This window comes from Gracilinanus agilis, chromosome 4, assembly GCF_016433145.1.
Source record: "Gracilinanus agilis isolate LMUSP501 chromosome 4, AgileGrace, whole genome shotgun sequence".
NCBI classification, from domain to species: domain Eukaryota; kingdom Metazoa; phylum Chordata; class Mammalia; order Didelphimorphia; family Didelphidae; genus Gracilinanus; species Gracilinanus agilis.
The window spans coordinates 387617670-387641053 of NC_058133.1; the positions used below are offsets into that span (position 1 = coordinate 387617670).

The following is a 23384-nucleotide window of genomic DNA, read 5'->3' on the forward strand; positions in this document are numbered from 1 at the left end:
CTGACATCAAAAAAGTCAATGTGTCTGCCAATAAGCAATATGTGTAAAAAGTCTACCAAAGGTCCAAGAACCTTTGGGAATCCCCTCCCCATGTATATTTAAGACCAGCAAAGAATATACAAGAGAAACAACAGAGAGACAGAAATAGGGGCAACAGAAGAATCTAAGGCAGAAGTTAAAACACTTAAGTTCAATGGGAATAAATGCAAAAACTCATCCAATGAGCTATGAAAAATGTTTGGAGAAGGGAACATCATCAAGATTAAAATTATTATTCATACCTTTTCCTGTTGCAGAAGTAACCTGATCAAAGTAGATAACTAATTATACTCAAACTGCTATATTTCAATATTCTAAATGGCTAGGTTAGAAGCATCAAAATTATGGTGGTTACAATGGAAATGCAAAGAAGATGCAAGACAAATTGCTAAGGTAGAATCAACAAAGAGCAAGTAGAAGGGGGCAATGTTGTATAGTGAAAATAAGGCAAGATTTTGAGTCAGAGTACTTGGGTTCAAGACCTAGTTTTGTCATTAATTACTTATGTGACCTTTTTCTAGGTCTAGTTCTTCATTTGTAAAATGAGGAAATTAGAAAAGAGCATGTCTTCTAAGTTTCCTTCAAGTTCTAAAATCTGCAATCTTGAAAACACATGATTTATCAATTGTTTATTTGGGTAGTATATGATTTGGGGGTTTGGTTTTATAAGTTTATTCTCTTACAAAAATGAGTAATATGGAAATATGTTTTGAGTAATAACACATGTGGAAATTCTTGTCAACTCCTGGAGAGGGAAGAGAAGAGGGAGAGAGAAAAAAATGAATCATGTAATTTTGGAAAACCTGTGCATACATTTGTTATTGGAATAAAAGATAAAAAAAATAAATCTGCAATCTTGTGCTAGGGCTTGGCAAATTATTACATGTTTTGGGGAGAAATAATGAGAGAGAATAAACTCTCATAAAGGTTCATAGATTACAGGTTTAGATTTGGAAGGGATCTTAAGGTTTCCAATCTTAAGATTTCCAAATCTTTAGATTTGGAAAGGATCTTATTTAAAATAAATAGCCTTATTTTAAAGATAAGGAGATAAAGGTCCATGGAAGTTATATTTTCCTAAAATAACTCAAATAGTGACAGGAAGGTGGAATTTGACCCTAGGTCCTCTATTCTAGGTGCCATGTCTCCAAGGTCCCATAGTTTGAGTTATGGGGAAGGTAATGGTCATATCAAGAGAAAGACAAGAAGGGAGAGGGGGAGGATAAACAGTTGGGGTGGGAATTGAATGAAAGTTCAGTTACAGATCCTCAAGTTCAAAACACAGGTGAGTCATGCAGGTATCAAAGAATTCAGTGCTAGAGATACTGTTTATGGTAACTGGGGTTTGGTAACACTGACTTTGAAGTGAGAAGCCCTAGTTTCAAATCTTTGCTCTATTACTCCCAGCATGACCAGGACGCAAGTCCCTTTACCTCCCTAGCCCCATTTCCCCATCTGTAAAAAAGAAGTTGAACTAAATATAGCCTCTCATTTTCCTTGAAGCTTGAGACCTAGGATTTTGTGTCCCAGCAATAAGGCCCCCATCCCTCATAGAAATAGATGACTTTGCCATGGGAAATTGAGTGTAGAAAGAATTAAAAAGTCAAGGAAAGAAGATACACATTTAAAGGAGGGGAGGTATGGGGCAGCTAGAGGGAAATTGGAAGCCATGAGTTCCAGTCTGCTCAGATACTTCATAGCTGTGTGATCTTGGGCAAATCACTTAAATCCCACTACCTAGCCCTTACCATTCTTCTGCCTTTGAATCAATACTTAGTATTGATTCCAAGGTGGAAGATAAGGTGTTTTTTTTTTTAAATAAAATTTAAAAAAAAATAAAGGAGGGGCAGTTGAGGAACTAGTAAAGGAAAGAGGAGAGAAGCAGTAGAGATAAGGGGTTGCCATGAGAATAACTATCATATAATTAAATGGAGAAGAAAATATCTTAAAGAGAAACCAGAAGTCTAAAAGCTCCAGAATGATCAAGAATCATAAAGGCTGGAGGAGAAAATTATGAAATACAAGCATCAAGCATAATCAGAAATTCAACAAGAGGTGCCAATTCTGACATCACTTGTCAACAAAAGAATTGCTCAATACACCTCAGAAAGTTAAAATATGAATGGGGGAGCAGAGGAAAATGAGAGTGATTAAACAGAGAGGGTGATTTTGTGAGTTGAGTAATAGCCAAGTAGAAAAACTAGCCACAGTTTAGAAAAGAAGCCACGAGCATAAGAATAAAGATGACACTGAGGAGCAGGTCAGCTATCATGGGAAGGGTAGCAATCTGGAAATGAGATGGAAAGTTAAAGTGATCAGGTACCGATTAGAATGTAAGTGTGTGCTGACTACATTGCAATGAGTGGAATAAAGGCAGAGCAAGAGCCACTCAGATTTGATAGTTCAGGAGCTTTCCTCGAAGACAATGGGAAGGTTTTTTTTCAAGCATCAGAGAGGAAGGATAAGGAAAGTCAGTTTTTGAAGAGTAGTAACAAATTTCAGTCAATCAAAAAACATTCCCTAAGTACTTAATAGTTACCAGACACTGTGTGTGCTCAGCACAACAGAAAGTCAAAAATTTTCTTATTCTCAAAGAATTGACATTCTAATGGGGTGTTTGTTAGCAGAACTATGCACAATGGTTAGAAATTTCAGTTCATTATATACGGCAGCATTTCCTAATCATTGTTGTTGTTTAGTCATTTTTCAGTCATGTCTGACTCTTCATGACCCCTTTCTGGGTTTTTCTTGGCAAAGATACAGAAGTGATTTGCCACGTCCTTCTCTAGCTCATTTTACAGATAAGGAAACTAAGGCAAGCAGGGTTAAGTGATCTGCCTAAGGTTATAAATCCAGTAGGCATGTGAGGGCATATTTGAATCCAGGTCTTCTTGATTCCAGGCCTGGGACACTGTACCACCTAAGTACTCCTTCCTAATCATTAGTGTTGTCCAAAAGTGGAATGGGCTGTGTGTGTAGGAGGCACAGCAACAAGTCACTCACGACTAGAAATCTTTTGAGTGCAGGTTAGATGTCTCCCTATCAGAGATATTACAGAGAACTTTTACTCAGAGTAGAAGGTAATAGATGACTGTAGCAGCATAGAAGACATGCTCTAAAGAAAACATCCATCCCTGCTTGAAAAGTGTCCATTGATAATCAATCAGAGCTGAAAATCAAAAACCTACCAGGTATCAAGCAGATGAGTCTAAAACTTAAAATTGGCAGGGAGGGAGGGAGGGAGGTAGAGGGAGCTAGGTGGTTCAGTGGATTGAGAGCCAGGCCTAGAGATAGTAGATCCTAGATTCAAATCTGGCCTCAGATACTTCCTAGTTATGTGACCCTGGGCAAGTCACTTAACCCCCATTGCCTAGCCCTTACCTCTCCCTTCTGCCTTGGAACCAATACATAGTATTAATTCTAAGACAGAAAGTAAGTGGTTTGGGGTTTTTTTGTGTTTTTTTTTAAACCCTTAACTTCTGTGTATTGGCTCCTTGGTGGAAGAAGGGTTTTTCTAAATAAATAAAACAGAACAGAACAGAACAAACTTAAAAGTGACTTACTGGTATAAAAATGCTCCTTAAATATGCAATCATCTCATAATTAGAAAAATGATGTCAGCATACCTTTATACTTAACACATAAAACGTGTTTCAAAAGTTATATACAGTAAAGCCTCATTAACTTCTCTTTCAACAACTGTAACTTCATAATAATTCAGACAGGGACTGAACAAACATTTACTTTGATATTAATTATGATTAAAATGTTTACTAATAAAATTAATTGAATGAAACAGAATGACAAGAGGATTAATGAAACCTATTTGTTCTCTACAGTAGCTTTAAGCACCCCAAACTTCAGATGCATCCTTTTATTTAAAAAATGTTGCAACTCCCCAATCATTCTCATCTTTTCATTAAAGTAGGCCCTTTATTTATCTAAAAAACACAGGAGCAGTCCTAAAGCTCTTTCTTATCTTCAACAGTAGATCATTTCTTTAATGACTAGTCTAGAGAAATTAATAGTTCCAATTTAATCTTGACTTTCATTGGGTGAATGAGTTATTAAAATATGATCATGGAGCCTATGAAGCTCTAAACATGCAAATCTTTCTTCATTTCTTACTTTCAATGTGCCAGTTCACCATATTTAATGTTAGTGAATTAATCAAGTGATAAAAATATTCTGAGAATTAATTAAGCATCTTTGTAGACGAACACAGCAGAGACTAGGCAAATCCCTTAACTTCTCAGTACTGTACAGGTACATACTGACTTAGAAAACCACATATTAGCCTTATCCATGTTTTACTACATTTTTATTTATTATGCTAATTGTTAAATTTGGTTAAATTTTAATCTGGTTGGGAGGCATTCAAGAGTGTTGTTGGTGTTATTTCTGATATCTCTGCTATGAACAACTTTGTATATGACTGTTAAAACTGTAAAAGAAGGTACTGATCTGCATTAATATAAGGACTTTCTTCACCTGAGAGCCCCCAAATACAAGTGGAATCATAGGTCTAATGACTATCTTGAATTCTATTCCTATGGAAATTGGTTGGGAATAGGGTGGGAATTTTTTTTTAATCCCTTTAAGGTTAAATATAAAGCCAGCTTTTCTTTTTAAGTTAATTCCCCTTGATATATTTCACTGAGTTTGTGTAGGATCATACTGTGTATACTTTTCTTCTCCCCATATGTGTACTGTTCTCTTATCTCAAATTCAACTTTTAAGAAATAAGTCTTAAGTGTTTCCCACACACACACTGTTTTCAATTATTCTTACCAAACCATAAATACAATTTCTGCCAGGTCAGCAGTTCCAGCAGAGATCTAGTATTTCTCCAATTTAGGCAGTAAAATATCTTCTTGGGGAGAATAATGGAAGGAGATGGAATATAATATAGCACTTTGCAAATAAATGCTAAGCAGAATCCTTCAAAATGTGAGGCAGTGATTTTAATTCCCTAATGCCATTATCAAAATAATAAGATATCATAAATGGTTGAAATATAGTATGGGCAGAGACACTCATAGTATGAGAAGTATAGTACAAAACACATATACTACATATGAAGTATATAATCTGTAGTATAAAGCACATATACTGCATATAATATAGTCTATAGAAATATAGTATATATAGTAGTATAAAGTATATATGTTCAATGAAGTATATCCTTACAATATTCTATGTATATCTATAATCTGCATATACCTATATCTATAATTTATATCTACATATATAAATCTAGGTATATATAGAGAATATAAAGAAGTGTAGTTTAAAAGGTTCTGGAGTCAAATGAGCTGGGTTCATATTTTCTTCTCCTCCTAATCCCTATGTGAACCTTGAGCACATTTGATTTCCTCTCTATAAAATGGGGAGGGATGAACTAGATAGCTTCTGAGGTCCCTTCCAGCACCAGATTTCTGATTTTGGTTCTAGTTCAGTCACTTCCACCTTACTGGGTTCTCTACACTTCCTTACTGACAAAGAAAAGGTTGTACTGGATCATGTCCAAGTTCTCTTTCTTGTCTAAAAATCTAAGCCATTGCTGTCTTGCTCTTTTAGGGCTAACAGACTAGATCCTTTCCACTGCTATTCTTGCCCCACACTGGACCCCTTAAATCTGTTTCCTGGTAATTCACCAAGTTACCAAACACAATTTCCAGTATAGACATCACTACTGCATGCAGGTAAAAGAGTCCAAAGCCCCTAGGTTTCCTTTCCCTTTTGTCATTGAGGCAGAATCACATCTGCTCTCTCAGAAGGCCAGAGCACCTTTAAGGCGGTGATGGCAAACCTATGACACGTGTCAGCACTGACACGCATAGCCATTTTCGATGACATGCATGAAGTATGGGGCCACATGCCAAGGATGAAACATTTGCTGTAGTGTAGTATAGACACTCTGTGCTCTATAGATGACAATTCTACCTATATTAATTTACCTATTTTTGTTTATTAAATACAGTTATATATTATAATTATATATTTTTGTTATTTAAACTACAAATATCACAAAATTATGGCTTTTTTCTTGAAGTGACATACCATACGAGTTGTGCTTGTTTTTTTGGCAAATTTTGGCACACCAAGCTCAAAAGATTGCCCATCATTGCTTTAAGGGAATGTAAGATCAAAATGAAACAGCTATTCTGTAAACATTGGCCTGCAAAACCCAAATAATGGCTAGGAACACAATCTCCTTGCCTCATCAAACAACAGCCACAGCCTTCAAGGGAGCAACCCTACCCTTCCTCTCCTTCACAAGATTGGATTTTTTTAAGCAAGTATCAAAATGAAAAAATGTAATAGAAAAAGTGAATTTAGAATCCAGTTATAACAAAATGAAAAAAGTATGGAGGGATAAAAACAACATATTTTTCTATGCTGTAAATTAAATCTCAATCTATGAAATCTGGATGGATGCATGCTTAAACCCGAACTATGACTAGTTGAGAGGAGCTAAAAAGGCTGCTGTCAGAACCAAAAAATAAAAAAATTAAATTAAAAAATAAAAAGGATAAAGATAACAATATATGATCTCGAACTAAACAAAAACATGCATTTTCTATATTTGCTCCCCTTTATCAGTTTCACTGATGGAGCTCTTCCACAAAGAATGCAATTGCTTTTTTGTCACATTTACACATCAGAGTAAACTTGAGCTCTTAGACTGAAATGGAATTTGTTCATTTCATTCACTGAAATTCCAGTGTCATTATTCCTAATCATTGGGCCTCTCTCATCTAAAGAATCTTGTCTTTAATAGAGAATTAAAGGGTAATTCATTAAAGAATGTTTCTTCCTAAGCAAACTCCAGACTGGAAACAAGTTGATATTTTCAATAGATGAATCATGTCTACACAGACTTGAAAATCACATGAAGAAAGAGGCTTTAAAGAGGTTGTTCTTCTCCCTTTCACTAAAGATGCTGGATTATAAATCCATGCCTTGTTTTCCCCATAAGCCACATTCCTGGAAAGAATCTTAGTTTTTTGAATTAGAACATAATGAGAGTCCATGAAATAGAACAGCCTTTTTCAATAACCAGAAAGCCTTCATTTAGTTGTGTTGTGGCACATTTATTAGAAAAACTATTTCAATTACATCAATTAGTTACTAACGCTTTAAAAAAATTTAACACTAAGTTAAAAAGTTGTTGCCTATAAGGACCACCCATATACAACTAGGAAAAATTTCTTAGATGGGAGGACACATTTCCTGTTCTTTTTTTCAGGCTTTTGGGTCATCAGAAAACAGCTAGATCCAACAGTTCTAAGAATTGTGCAAGAATTATGGTATAATTCCAAGGGTAAAACTAATGTAATTCTTGAAGCTCATGAATTCTGGACTGTAATGGGCTAATATGTCAATCAAGTGTCTGAACTTAAGTCAGTTTATTATTTTTATTTGGTGCCATGGGCTGCACATATTCATCACATCTTCCCTGTTTGTTCAATATTAATTTTTAATTCTTGAGATAACAGTGTCAATAATCACAATTAAAATATTGATATTAAAAAGATGGGAGTGATTTGGTTCATTGAGGAAATATTTCTAGAAGGAATATGAGGAAAGTTTCCAAAATTTACTCTGCCTACAGTAATACAACAAATGTTTAAAGGTTGATTGTTAGAGAGTTAAAATGGGAGAGTACATGAAAATAATGACATTGTGAGTATCTTGAAGGACAGATGATTTGTTCTAGAAAAAATTTTGCTCCTGACAGGGCTCTCCTACATATATTAGTCAGACTTTAGAAAGGTCCAGCATTTTATTGAGGCTTCTTATTACTTCAAAAATACTTCAGAAGCAACATAAGATACATTCTTAATGAGGGGAGAGAGCAAAACCCAAGATTGTACAATTAGCATGATTCATGGCATCCCTACTGGGGAGTCAGATTCATCCTCTCCATACTGGAGGGTCACTGTCTGAGACACATAAAGGTTAGTTTGTGTCTTTCTACTATTTATAGGTCATTTTAATAGTTGGGCTCCCAGATCTGTAATAGTATGTGAATTAAAGATGAGATCAAAAATAAGGAGAAAGATATTTTAAAAGTTCAGTACACTCCTAAACAACTAAAATATTTTCTCTTAGGTAGTAACAAGGCTGATCCCAAGATGAAATTTAACACTTCTGTATGATTTTGCTTTTTTTTCAAACTCTTCATGAACTTAATGTTTCCCTGTCCATATTTCTTTAATCATTCATTATTTTCCTTTAGTTTGTCTTTGTACCACCAACTATGCAACAGTAGATTACAGTTAGATTGCAATGGCGTGATCTGTCCTGCATTCCATATCTATATTTCAATTCAATTCAACAAGCATTTATTGTGTCTCTCATGTGCCAGGCACCATGATGAGTATTAGAGACACAAAGACAAAATAAAAACAGTTCCTGTCCTCATGAACTACCAATAAGAGCTGACATTTAGCTAGCACATTAATTGCAAAGCACTTTATACAATCTCATTTTATCCTAGCAACTTTTGAGAGAGATGGTATTTTATCCCCATTTTACAGATAAGGAAACTGAATGTTGGAACATTTAAGTCCTCAGTGTCATAGCTAGTGTCTGAGGCTAGGTTCAAAATCAGATCTTCCTAAATTTAAGGGCAACGCTATCAACCACACCTAGCTCATGCTCAGTATTCATGTTCCATATACAGACATCATCCCAGATCATTTGGTCCTCACAACAATATCCCTCTTATTTATTTATTCTTTTAGCTCTAGGATGGAAAACAATTTTGGTAGGAAAGAATTTAAACAAAAATTCCACTAGTGTTAATGAGATAAGACCAGAATATTCAAAGTCTGCAAAAAAAAAAAAAAAGATAATCCTCAGAATTGTGAATTTTTAGACTGACATTTAAAAAAGAATATTGGCAATTTTCACCCCAGTAAAGATAATGTTACTGAACTAGTAACTATCTAGAATTGAGGGGGTGGAGGGAAGAGGGGGGAGTGCAGAGAACATACAGAGGACACACACACACACACACACACACACACACACACACACACACACACACACACACACCAACTAAGCAATGCTATTCCTAATTCTACTCATTTCCTTGTTTTGACTAGTTAGGCCAAGGGTAGTCAAGGAAACTGGGAAAATGGAGCTGGAGTGGGGGACTGCTGGGGGTGGTAAGTCAAGGCAGCACATTACTCAAAAATGTATAATGAATGGGGAATGAGACAGAAGGGATATATGAACTTTTAATCTTGTGAAAAGCCCCTAGAATGTTATAAGGCTAGTAATTCAAAGGGGATGCATTTTTCAAACCTTGCCTAAGGCTTTGATCTTGTCCTAAGTTCCACCTGGTAGATGTTGGATGTATTGCTGAAAAACAGCTTTGGGGATGACCTTTCAAAATATCTGGATGAGTTAAAAGGGTTCAAATACTAGATGCCTCACTAAATAAATAAATTTAATATATAAATATATTTAATTTAATAAATAAATATATTTAACTTCTCTGCCTCAATTTTCACACATGTAAAATGAAAGCACTGGACTATAAATTCCCTTATTAGATTAAAATTGATTTTAAAACACATTTTACATGCTAATCCCATTAGGTTCCTTTTAAAAATCCAGAAATCCCATTATAAAAAGCAAAGATTATAAGTTTTCTGAACACAATTTACTGTATATTTTGTATCTGGGCTTCTGAGATTTCCATCTGTATGAAATGGTAATAGTGCCAATAGGAAACAAAATGCACCACTATGTAGATATGGGGTTGGCAGAGGGCCATTTCTCTGTCACTGCCTTTTATATTTATTCGTTTCAACAAACATTTATTAAAAGTCCACTATGTAAGTACTATGCTTGGCTCAGAGGATCTTACAAACACGGATGAGGCACAATCCCTGCCCCCAGGCAAACCATGACTCATTGGAGAGAAAAGACAGACACAAGGAACTTGGACACGAATTAGAACATGATCAGAATGTAAAAAGTGGTGTGATTATTATATGTGTATATAATCAAATATCTAGATATTATTATTAGTATCACATTTACACCCATCTGTATTTTTTACATTATACATATGAAGGCCAATGAAACAGTTCTACATAATATACACAGACATATACAAATACATACAGATAGTTACAGGCAGGTCATTGAAGCTTTTTCCCTAAAAGTCTTCAGTAACAAATTCTTAATTTTTTTATAATGGATTCAATAAAGTTCATAGTTCAGCTAAGTAATGAGATGACTGTCCCTCTCTCTTCTGGTCTCTATTCTAATATTATTCAATTCAACAATTACATTAGATAAACATTTATTAACAAATTATATACAAACTCCCATGAGAGACAGTGAGGAAACAAGCACACAGTGCAGTGGGGAAATGATGCGATTCGGAGTCAGAGGATCCTGATTTGGACCTTATCTTTGTCAAGCATGACAAAGATAAAACCGTCCCTACTCTTAAAGGATTTTCTTTGTACTAGGTAAACAGTCTTGCTGAGTGTCATGAGGATACCTAATTGATTGTTGCCATTTTTATAAAATGCCCTTTAAGGGATTTGTATAGTAAGTAGGATCAGATATGAAAGGTTTCCAATGATGGGTTAGTTAGGTTCTGAACACTTTTCATATGTACTATAGGAAACCATTTAAAAGTTTTTTTAAATGAAGAAAGTGATATTTTCATCTATTTTGTGTTGGACAAGAGGACCCAATAACAGAGATTAAAGACTTGAGTCAAAGAAAATACCTATAAGAATTATGTGATAAATCAGACAAAGTAATAAACCTTAGACTAGGATACTAGTGGTAAGAATAGAAAGGGAAAAAAAAAATTTCTGTGATTACAAAGGTTGAACTGACAAGCTTTAGTGATTTACAGACAAGGGAAAGAGAGAAGGAGAATCAGTCTGTGTGTTTTGAACAGTAGAGATATGAATATATGAATAGTGATGCATAAAGGATTCATTCAATTTTAGATACACGGAGAATGAAGACATTATAGGAGATCACATAAAAAAAAAAAAATCCAGTAGGTGAATGGAATATTGGAGCTGGAGTTCAAGAGAGAAGGCAAAACCTGGAATAAAGATCTGGAATCCCAGTACAAGGACAGAAGGATCTTTCAGGTTTATCTAAAGCAAACCCCTTATTGCAGATAAAGTCATACAAACTGAGGTGATTGCTAAAGCTCAAAGGAATATGAGGGAATACCTGAGAACCAACAAATGATGGCTACTGAACTGCAATAAGGGAGAGAAGAAGAGAAATCAATGGAGACAAACCTGAAAGCCTAGATAATTAGAGAAACCAGCTTATTAGTGTTGCAGGGGCAGTAGGTTCTCTACACTATTCTCAAAATCTCTATCACTAGGTAATTAAAACAAAAAAACAAAAAACAAACAAACAAACAAAAAAACTCAGTGAAGTCCACATAGCTTGTATTCTAAGGATTTCTTCAACTTGGAAGTTATAAATAAGTATTAAACAACAATGTGTGACCTCAGTCTTCTCACACTGACAATTAATCCCTAATCTTCTGCTGACTCCACAAAAGTTAGCAAGACACTTAACCCTTGTCTGATAGATTCCAGGGTTTAATCACAAGCCTAAATCTTTTGTAAACATGTTCATAAAGCCATATTTAGACCAGGGAATTTACTTACTTTTTTTAGAATTTATTTCCAAGTCAAGAGGAATTTCTTATGCCTTACTGAGCTGAAAGCTCTCACATTCCTGAACTGTTATTTTAATGTGCATATAAACAAACCAGAACATATATTTGTATAAGTACATGCAAACATATACGCTGTGGTTAAATTAATATACCAATATAAGAAAGCAGCCATCAACACATTTAAATAACATGAATAAGCAGAGTGTCAACTCTTCTTTCTTTCAAAAATTTATATACTTACCTTTATTACTTGTCTACTAAATAAAAAATATTTTCATTAGTGATGATAGAAGCTGGGCAAAGGATAAAGGGCAGTTTTTCAATACAGATTTCAAAACAAGCAGGAAATGAAAGTTAACATACATACTCTATTTCTCCTTGGGTTTCATGATTCTGACAGCTCAGAATATCACTTAAAGAACTGGCACAAAATTTATTTGAAATAAGTCAAATCCTATTTCTTACTTTCTTTATTCTTGCCAAGCCACAAGGGCAAAAAGTCTTAAAAATAACTTTTAGAACACTTCAATAGCAACTAGAATATAAAAAAGCAGTTCATAATCAAAAAGAATCTAGCCTTCCAAGATATGGAAAACCTAAAACTCTGAAATGTATGACATACAAAAATAATCCAAATGAGAGCCAAAAACCAGCCCACAAGAAACACAGACTCTCAAGAATTGGAAGCAATCTCAATGGCCATCTACTATAACTCATACTCACTGTGCCCCACTGACAGTCTCTCTCTCCTCACCAACTACTGCCCTTATACTAACAGACTCCAATAATCGTACTGATTTTCCCTCAAACATCCAAACTTTCCAAATCTTTAATATAACAATACAGAGATGGCTATAACCTTGATCTTATCATCACCCACAAGTTCTATGCTCATGAACCCTAAAATTCATTCATCTGATCATAATCTTTTATCATTCCTTCTTTTCCCTAATTCTTATAATCCTGTTTTTCATGGACAGCGTGCCTTTTATTCTCTCTACCTCTTAGTTCTCTCCCATGGCAACAATTCTGTATAGGTATATTCACCTCCCCTCTCTATCTCAGTCATTTAATGAATCAGCCCAACTCCACACTATCCCCTATACTTAGATTTCTTGCTTCTTTGTCCTACTACCAGTTATGCCTTACTGTCTTACCTTACCAAACTCTGGTAAGACATGATTGGTAAAAGAATAAGGCCCTTACTCTAAATCATGTGTTGAATAAAACTGGGAAAAAAAACAACTCCCAAAACAATTCTGACTTGGGACACTAGGAAATCTCTCTCTCCCTCTCCCTCTCCCTCTCCCTCTATTATCCCCTCTATTTGTGTCCTTTATTCTTACTTAAACTTGAGAACACAATTAATGCTCACTTCTTTATCTTCTATTCTTTCTCCTCTATATGCTTCTGATCTAATTTCCCTGAATCTACTCTAATTTATAGCACTTACATAGTACTATAAGGCTGGCAAAGTGCTTCACAAATATTGTCTCATTCTATTCTCATAATACCCTGGCTGTAGGTACAGTGATCACCTCAAAGTACAGATGAAGACCTTGAGGTTAAGTGACTAGCCTAAGATCACATAGCTAAGAAGTGTCTGAGGCCACATCTGACTTCAGGTCCAGGACTGTATCCATGGTGTCACCAAGCGTCAATGATCTTAACTGCCAAATCTAATGGGCATCTTAACCACCATCCTTCTGGGAAAAGGGAATTACCTTTCCCCCTTTTGACAACATGTCCCTGGAGTGGGGCCTGGAAGAGAGGACTGTGTGAGGGAAATCAGTGGGTAGAGTAGGTGACGAGGACAGAATGGCAGTCAGAAAAAGGCAGCCATGGAATCAAGAGTCACGAGACCTGGGGCAGGGTGATTTCCCCTGGGCTGCACAGATAAAATAAAGAGCCACGGTTGGTTCTTAAGATGTTACATGTGAGAGTTAGTGGGCAGAGAATAGGTTGACAAACTGAGGCAAGAGCAAAATCTGGGCTCTTCTATTCTGAGTTTGTTGCTGACTAGATTGCCTTGTGAGTGTGGTTAGGGGCCCTTATGGCATCCACAAGCTAAATGGAGCAATAAGGAAAGCACCCTTTAAATCTCTCTCTTTCTAGCTATTTCTCATCTTTTACCTAGCCAAGTAATTTTAATAAACTTTGTTAATTTAAGGCTAGTCTCAATTTTAATTCTTACATTTTCTGACTGCTCTGTAGCCTTTGCCATTCTCGAGCACCCTCCTCTGGGTAGCATCGCCTTTGTAAGAGGTTCTCCTCACTCTTCTCCTACATCTCTGACCAATCTTCTAAGTGCCTTTTGCTTGACCATAATCCAGAGTACAGCCACTACCTGTGAGTAGCTGCCCAAGATTCCATCCTGGGCCTTCTCCCTCAGGGCTGTCTATTATTGACTCTACGTAGAAAATCCCCATGTGTGCATGCACTCACTCTCACACGCACACACTCATTCTCACACACACACAGCCCTGGACTGACCCTCTTCTGAGACCCAACCACAGATCACCCAATGTCTATGGATGTCTATAAGTGCTAGTCCCATATGGATTGTTGGTCCAGTGTGTCCAAAGCCAAGAAAGTGGTTATGAGAACGAAAAGAGACAGAGGCATCTGTATAAAAATGAGGGGAGTCCCACTACAGCGGTGCACACTAGGAATTGCTGTTCTTGGGCGAGAAGCAGGTGCTGGAATTCTGAGCTGTAATAAAGCTGAGTAGATCAGGGATGTACAAATGAGAGTGGCCCACATGTGTCCCAAGCTCCCCGGAGGTATGGGTGGGTGAGATGCAAACTGACACAAGTCAAACTTTCTCTAAAAAAATAAAATACAGGAAAAGGAGGAGAAAGGAAAATGGATTGGGAAAGGGAAAGAGAAAGTGAGGAAAGGAATAAGTAAGACAAAGTACGTAAGGAGAAAAGTAGGAAAAAGGGAAGGATGAAGAGAATCAGAAAAATAAGAGAAATGAAGGAAAAAATATAAAGAGAATAAAATGTTGTAAAGGTCAAAAAAGGTAGAAAAAGAAAAATGAGGGTGAAGCTCGTGTATTTTGATGGCGTGAACATGGAAAAAGTAGAAAAAGAAGAGGACTATGGGGAGTATTTCATAGTTGGAGACTCTGTAAAACACATGTCTTATGGCACCTGGTCCACCCCTCCTCCCTGCTGAGTTCTCAAGGATCGGGTCCAAGGAGATGGTCCCCAAACAGCAGTCCCTCACAGCTCCTCACCCTTCCTGGATTTTCCAAGGAACAAGGCATTCATTCCCAGGTAACAGCCTCCCATCCACCACCCTGAGAAGGGGAAATCCACAAGCCAATAAGGGATAAAGAGCCCTCACTGGAGAAGCACTCTGTGGTTCCTACAAACACAAAAACCAGTGAAGAAGGGCAGGAGAGAGTGCACGTGGTCTGATGCAGGCTCAACATGATGCCAAGGGGACCGTGTGGCCCCCAGCTGATGAAAGTCCATAGTAGGAGGCAGACCAAAAATACTGTTCACGCTGGCCTCAGAGTCTTAACAATTCCAATCCTAAAGCTTACATACTGGTACAAGATTTTTGTTTAAACTTTCAGCATGCGATACATCTTCCTTTTGCCTAAATCACTCCAACACAACTTTACACTTCTGCCATACGAGAGACAAGGCTAGTTCCCGCGAGGTATCTATATTCAATTATTAAATATGAATGTGTATCTTTCTTTAAAGAGGCTAAGAGTTACAGTAATAAAGCATAGCAATTTGCATTTTAAATCTTGAAAATTGTATCAATGCTGAACAAAAAAGATTATCCTATTACTGCAGTGAGGTATGTGATGGCATTTATAATTTTATTAACTATTCTTGCCTGGATCTTTATATACTGTTATAGGTTGTAAGATATTGATGAAGATGAAGTTTATAACTCTGCCACTGATATTTGTCTAAATACTTACTTCGAACTTGCTTCTTGATTTCTTTAGAAGGATCCAGCCAGCTCTTTAAATAAAAAAAGAAAAAATTAAATTAGTACTTTGATATTCTAATGCAAAAGGAGTAAGGAAGGTACAGTAGCATAGCACAGAGCTATCTATGTATATGCATCTCTTGATAAAGTTCAAGTAAAGGTGAATTAAACAAGTTAAAAGAATAAAAAATCATTCAGAAGTCTTTTGCTCATCAGCTTAATCTTGATTATATTATATTCATAATTGCATAATTATACTGTGTTCCTCCAATGTTATCTAATTATCTTAGATATAAAATTTAAGCATATAGAAAATACAGGGATTTGAATGAATTAAATTTTGCAGTTTTGTTCATTTGAACGTTTTATTAAATGACTATACAGTGCCTTGTGTAAGGTATTAGGGAAGAGATGTCATCTAAACAACACCTATCTTTATACACAAAGAGAATTTATTATCTAGGAAATTGACAAAATATTCTTAATGGTTACAAAATATTAAACAAATATGATTTGCTACATGTTATAGAAGGTCTAATGAGAGGATAAGGAGGGAGGTGGTCTCCCCAAACTCTCTCTAAGCAGGTCACAAAATACAACATTATCTGACAAACTACAGAAAAATAAATCATTGATTTTTTTGGAGGGAGTAGATTAACACATCTGCCTTTAACACAAAGCATGCTAGTTTAGAAATGAATGGCATCAGTTTATAAGTAGCAATGCAGCTTTATGAAAAATTTCACATAAAAACAGTAAAAAGTTATAAAGCAATGCTACAGATAGTTGTGGGGCAAGGGCGCGGGGAGGGTTGGGTTTAGACTGAAGATTTCATCACTACAGGGAACTTCCAAAGAAGTTTCCAAGGAAACTTGGACAATAAATGAAGACCTGAAACTGCTTGGCAACTTAGAATCTTTGAGTTACCTCTAAGGGTAACTTAGAGTTAAATAGAAATTAAGCAATTTTCCCAGGGAAAGAGTACCAATATACATCACAGAGTTGGGATTCAAACCTAGGTCTCCCTGACTTGGAGCTTCATTGTCAATCAACAATGTCTCTTCTATAATGAACATGTAATCATAAATCAATTAAATCCTATTTAAAATACCATGTCCTATTTGAATAGAGTTCTATTTTCTTCCAAATGGTCTCATACATTTTGATTTGATCATATGAAGCATAGTGATAGAGTAGATGTTACGAGCACCAATTTCTAAGATAAAGATTACAGTCAAATGATATTAAGAATCATAAATTGAGCTCCATCTGCTCTCTTTCATATTAGTCTTTGTCATAATACAACATATACTTATGAAAGAGGAAGAATAACTACTAATATTAATATAGCACTTTTAAGATTTGCAAATCATTTTATGTACTTTGTACATAATCCTGTAAGGCAGGTGTTATTTGTAATAATAATATCCATCATGCAGATGAAGAAATTAGATCCCAGAAAAGAACAGCTTGCCTCTCTGGGCCACACAGTAAATATATATGAGGTCAGATGCAAACCCATGTGTTCCTGATTCCAGGTCCAAGTACAATATATCAGAAAATTTTCCTACATTGTCTTTACATAGGCTGTTTGAAATAAACTGAATTTTAAAATCTTAATAGGTTCCTTTCTTCTGCTCCTTCAGTCCGACTACTTAAAAGTCATCTATACTTTATTGTATCCTCTTTTAAGGCCAAATATTTTATGACAGAGAATTGGGCCAAAATGACATTGACTGGTCACCATCACCTCAAGTTTAACAAGCTTAAATTAAAATCAAGTCCCCTACACCTCACCTCCAATATCCAAACTGTTTCCTTTTACTTTTGGAATATTTCTGTCAGAATTTAGAGACCTCTCTCCCCATGGTCTATTCAGTTCAACATTTATTAAAACCTATGGCTAAATATTAGGATTTAAAAAAAAAAAACATTATCTCAAGCAGCTAACCTAATGTAGAGAAATGCAACATGTACCATAATTTTTAAAAACTGGGAGTGAAGGAGTAAAAGGATCAAAACAAGAATTCTAGAAACATCTAATGAAGAAGAGAACTCTAACAGGTAGGGGGCAGGGGTGCATGGGGAATCCAGGCAGGATCCCAGAAGCCATGTCACCCCCTTAGCTAAAGTCAGAAAGGAGACTGGGAGAGCACGTGTTCCATCCTCAGGTGACAGCCTGCATAAATACAACGGAAGTCAAGCATGAACTGATGGGTTTTGAGAGCTGGTGTGGTTGGAATGGAGAGTTCACAAAGGGCAAAAATAATGGAAAGGCAGCCCGGAGGCGGTTGGGAGAGGATCATGTCAGGTGGAGAAGTCTCTGTTTTGGCCTACATACAGGAGAGAGTTGGGGCAGAAGAGAAGATTATTTTGAGCCGGTTTGAAGGGGAGACACTGACAGCAACAAGAATAATAAGGAAACTATTACAATGGTTCAGACAAGTAATGATAAGCATGCTTTAACTCGGGATAGGACCCAGACAGAGATGGAATTATTTATTCCTCTGCCCAATATTTATAAGTTATTTAAGTGCTTAGAAGCTGCTTAATTGAACCAAATAAAAATTCTTCTCTTTATAGCTTTTAAGGCTTCCCATGATCTTACTCCCACAATATTGGTTACAAATTTATTTCTCATTATATGACATCATGTAATTTCTACTCTAACCTTGTGTCAACATAAATCCTGTGTTCCTTCTCACCTCTATGCTATCTATCTATCCCTTCTTGCTAAGAATGTCTTTCCTTCTCCCTTCTATTTAACCAAAGGTTTTCCTTCCAGGCCAAGTTCAAGTCCCATAATAGGTCTAAGCTATTTCCCACATCTTTCGCTAGTACTACATTTCACACTTATTCTCATATTATTTCACATCTATTACCTTTGTTTTCCCAGGTAAGTTATAAGCTCTCTGAGGGCATGGGGGATCCAGGGGAAGAAGTCTTATTCTTTTGAATCTCTCACAGTATTAGATACATCATTGGGCAGGGACTACTTCAAAAAAATTTATTCCATTGACAACCTAAAATTTCAGTTCATAGGATTACATATTAGGGTTAAAAGAGACTTCAGAGTTTATTTAGTCAATCAACTCATTTTATAGAGGAGGGAAAAAAGTCCAGAATTAAGTGATTTGCCCATGATCACACATGTAAACAAGAAGCAGAATAGATCTTCTCTTTTCTTGTGTTATGGTAACTAAGTAGTATTATGTGGATGAACAAGTGTTGGGCCCTACAGTCAGAAAGACAATTCAATTTTCTCCTCAGATATTTACAAGCTGTGTGGCCCTGAGCAAGTCACTTAACTTCAGTTTCCTCAACTGATAAATGAGAATAATAAAAGCAACTACCTTACAGGGTTTGTAGTGAAGCTCAAATGAGATAACACTTACAAAGCACTTAGCAAAATGCATGGCATAAAGCAGGGATTTAATATATTCATCTATCCATCTATTCTTCCATCCTTCTTTCCTTTCCTCCTCCTTCCCTTCCTCCCTCCCTTCCTAGCAGATGAGGAAAGTCATGAATGTTGAAAACTCTTGGCCAGCTTCATTACTGATGTCAATAAAATTTTACTTTTCAAATTTTGATTTTTTCTTAAGAAAACACCTATATTTGCTTCCATTTAAAGCCCATATTTTTACTAAAATTTGTATTTAGATTATAAAAGTTAGTGTTTTCTGACCAAACATTCTGTTGGAATGATTTTAACTTCTGAATGCTTTCTAAAATATTTTAGATTTTTAAAATGTATCACACTTCATCCATGTGGTTTCCATCGCTACTGTGTATAATTTCAAGACTTCAAATATGATTGTGAACCCCCCAAAAAATTATCTTATAACCTATTAGGTTTTTCTGAACTGGCCTAGACTGGTCCTCAGAAAGCAAACAGAGAGCGAGAGACTTGTAGCTCAGTAGGGTCTGCTAAGCATATGTGCTGTTGGCATAACTATGGAGAACCTAGGTCATTTCACCGGGATGAGGCACTAGAGCTAAGTAAATATTCTAGGAAATCTATGTTATAAAATGTTGCACAACAAGTTCAACTTCAGTGTAGTGTTCTGCATGGAACCTTTTTTAAAAAAGGAAATCCAAAGTAAGATTCTGTCAGAGTGTCTCATTCTGTCCAAGGAAGAAAAATGTCACCAGCACCAATAAAGTTACCTACACAGAAACATTCCTAGTGTGGAGAAAGGCTACCCTAAATAAATGGAAATGATTCTTTAGGAGCATTTAATTTCTTTTGTTTTAACTCTGTGCCCAACAAGAAACCAAAATAGTTAGGAAAGGCAAAAAAAAACAAAAAATAAAAACCCGCAACTACATTTATACTATTACTAATCCTTAATAAGTGTTATATTCAAATCCTGAGAAATGTTGGTCTCACCTTGATTGACAAGGGAGGCACTTGGAGAGATCAGAATGTTCCCAGATGCCCTGAGCCAGGGGCAAAAGTCGGTTGGCCTGAGGATATAAAATACCCCTAGCAGCCATCTAAAGGGGGTTCTCTCTCTCTCTGATTTGGACTTTGGTCCCTAGATGTTTAGGTCTCTGGGTCTCTGGGTGGTGAAGGGAGGAAGGGAGGTCTGGGAAGAAGAGAGTGGTAGGATTTCAATACTTCCTGAAGGCTGTCAAGGCTAACACATCACCAAACTGATAATAAGAGAAAGCTGAGGGGCAGCCACTTCTCTGGTTTGGCAGTGGCCAAGCTGAACCAGTGGAGTTATGAGGAACAATAGCTCCAGCTTTACTGAGACAATAGCCTCCAGTCCTGAGTGATTATAGATTATAACTATTAGATTGACAGGGTCTCCAATACCCAATCTGTATCCTGATTATCCTTTCCCTAATTAAGATCATAAAGTATTTAATAAGTACCTTCCTGAGTGGTCATTATATCACGACCTTTGGGGAGGGAGCAGACGCAGTCAAGATGAACAACGTGATCCAAGGCTAATCAGAGCCCAATATTAATAATTGATCCAACCCCAGGTGGGACCTGAAAGGGTTACCCATTCACCTGACCATTTTGGGTCCTTCCTGGGCAACTTATTGAAAGAGGAAATTAATAACAACTAGCAAGGGTGATTGGGGTTGGTGTTCCCCCGTCACCACCACCTAGGAAGAATACAAAGATACTTCCACCTCACTGGTATCTATATTATCCCCTGAGGATCCTTTTTCTCTTTCTTTATAATATAAGCTGCTTTAAGTACGAAAAATCATATTAAGGTGAACTCCTCTTATTCAGTATCTGAAATAATAGCTAGTACAGCATTCTATGCCAAAGGTTATTAGCTATAATCAAAGAACCAAAAATTCTGCTATATGCTGAGGATAAAAATATAAAGAGAAGATAAGCTGCTACCCTCAAGGAGTCATCAACTGAATTTTGGAAGGAAGGAAATAATTTTATTTCGTGTATTCATTTCATAAATGAGGAAAACTAGTAGGTGACTCTTCCCAAGACACAGAAGAGAGAGCTCAACCTAAAACAAAGATCTTCTGACATCCAGTTAAATATTCTTTAACACTATCTTATACAAGTAAATACAAAAGTTGCACTGTATCTAAGAACATGGATAGCAATGAAAGTTGATGTTTCTGAAAGCAAAAAATGGGATCTTGTGATTTAAATGATTAAAATTTTCCATAATTTCTAATACTCTATATCACTGAAATTATTTACTAGATAGATGTTGGTCTTTTTTTCTTTTTGAAAATCTGAATCTTATCCTTTCACTACCCTATGCTTTAAAGGGAAAAGCAAAATGATATTTAATTAGCCCTCTAGTAATACATGAGATTTCTGTTTAAATACAACTTTATACAGTTGCCAAAAAAATTTAAGCAATAAAAATTTTTAATTCTCTTAAACTTTCAAAAGTAAAGCACCAGGGCATACACTTATTCATTCTCACTTTTTTGGGGGAGGTGGGAGTGGGGAATGCTTTGAAAACAAGAGTAATGTTATGAAGCCATTTGGCCTTTACATCAGCTGGACAGCATTTGGGGGAATATTTGTAAAAAGTTATAAAAGATCATCCATCCTTCTACATTAGATTAGCCACTTTTGAAAAATCCTAATAAACGCACAATTGAACTCAGTCTAGTTTTCTGTTATTCTGTGCTCCCCAGCTGCCTACATTACTAATGTGAGAGGTCAATGGGCTAGCCTCTAATGGGAGCCCTGGTGCTGGGTTAGAGAGCAGCTCAAATTGTATCCTCAGAAGAGGGCTTAGCATTCACTCTCCACACCCTGCAGCTGCAGACCAGCACAACAGCTGGCTCATAAATGGAAGCTGTGATGAGTGCACAAGAATGAAGGGGGGAAAACCATCATTCAGGATTTAGCCTGGACCTGAAGGGGTGGAGAAAGGGAAGACCATGGGCTGGGCATTTTATTCTGAGGAGGTAACAACTACTGCAGGGGGAAAAAATGAATGAGAGGAAGAGTTGGGGCCAAGAGAAAATAAGTATTTATTCCTACATCCATCATCCTAGACCGTATAGCCACAGTGCTAGAAAGGACCTCCAGAGATCATCTTGTCAAACCTTCTCATTTCCCAGATGAAAAACCTGAAACCCAGAGATGGCGAAAAGTAACACAGAACAAAAATAAATTAAAGAGATTGGTTCTTCAGACCTAGAGAAAAGACTCTTCTAATCTCTCAGTTTGATGTTGTAGAAACCCGTGAGACATAGGGTAGTGAAGGAAAAATACTAGTTCCACAGATGATATCAATGATCAGGAGACTGTCCGACAAGGAAAGATTGGCTGTATTGTCCAGGGAATTGGGGTAGCGTGGCTGTGTCATCTTTTACAGCTCACACTAAGTCACTTATCCCTGAAGGAAACAATATTTTAGTGCCATTTATGTGATGTTTCTGCATGACAAAGGATACTTATTTAAAAAGCTGCCAAGCCGATTCCTCTCCATGGTCTCTTAATGATCATCTCTTGTGGGGCTACCAGGAGTCTGATTAAGACTGAGCTAGCTCAGCTTCCCAGGATTGTTGCTGGAGCCAGCTCCTGCCAGAGTTAAATTTTCAGTGAAACCATTTAACATCTCAGAAACCTTCAAGTGCTACAATTCAAGGCATGATTTATTATTCTGTTGACTGTTCAGACTTAAAGAAGTGATGGAGAAACACAACCACAAGTCAAATACTCTGAAAGGCACCTGATGAGAAAAAGCAGGCTTAAGGAAAGGAACCCCAATAATTAGCTCATTTAACTCCCACCACCTTTTAAATCCCACTCTCTTCCATGGAAAGCTTCCAAGCACTACAACTTTTCAAGGACAGAAGGGGATTGTGGGGAAGGATCAGTCTACCCTCTCAATTGCTGGATCAATCAATAATGATTTATTAAGCACATACTATGTTGTCAAGCACTGTACTAAGTATTGGGGAAGGGAAAAGAAAACTTTCATCAGTTTCTATTGGGAGTAGGGAAGGGAGATACAGACTCACAGATAAATGACAAATAGGTAAAAAGAAAATTATATAAAGACAGGTTGGTAGAATTAAGATAGAAGGATGGGAGGGATGGAAAGGAAAGGAGGGAGGAAGGAAGGGAGGAAGGGAGGAAGGAAGAAAGAAAGAAAGAAAGAAAGAAAGAAAGAAAGAAAGAAAGAAAGAAAGAAAGAAAGAAAGAAAGAAAGAAAGAAAGAAAGAAAGAAAGAAA

At 36.4% G+C, this 23384-nt stretch overlaps 1 protein-coding gene across 1 annotated transcript in view; it reads right to left on the bottom strand.

Moving 5' to 3' along the window:
• EPB41L2 (erythrocyte membrane protein band 4.1 like 2) overlaps positions 1-23384 on the bottom strand; it is a 268113-nt gene that overhangs the window by 82174 nt on the left and 162555 nt on the right. Inside the window, exon 4 of the mRNA XM_044675431.1 lies at positions 15678-15720. Within this exon, the coding sequence (XP_044531366.1) occupies positions 15678-15720 (43 nt within the window). The remainder of the gene's footprint in view (positions 1-15677; positions 15721-23384) is intronic.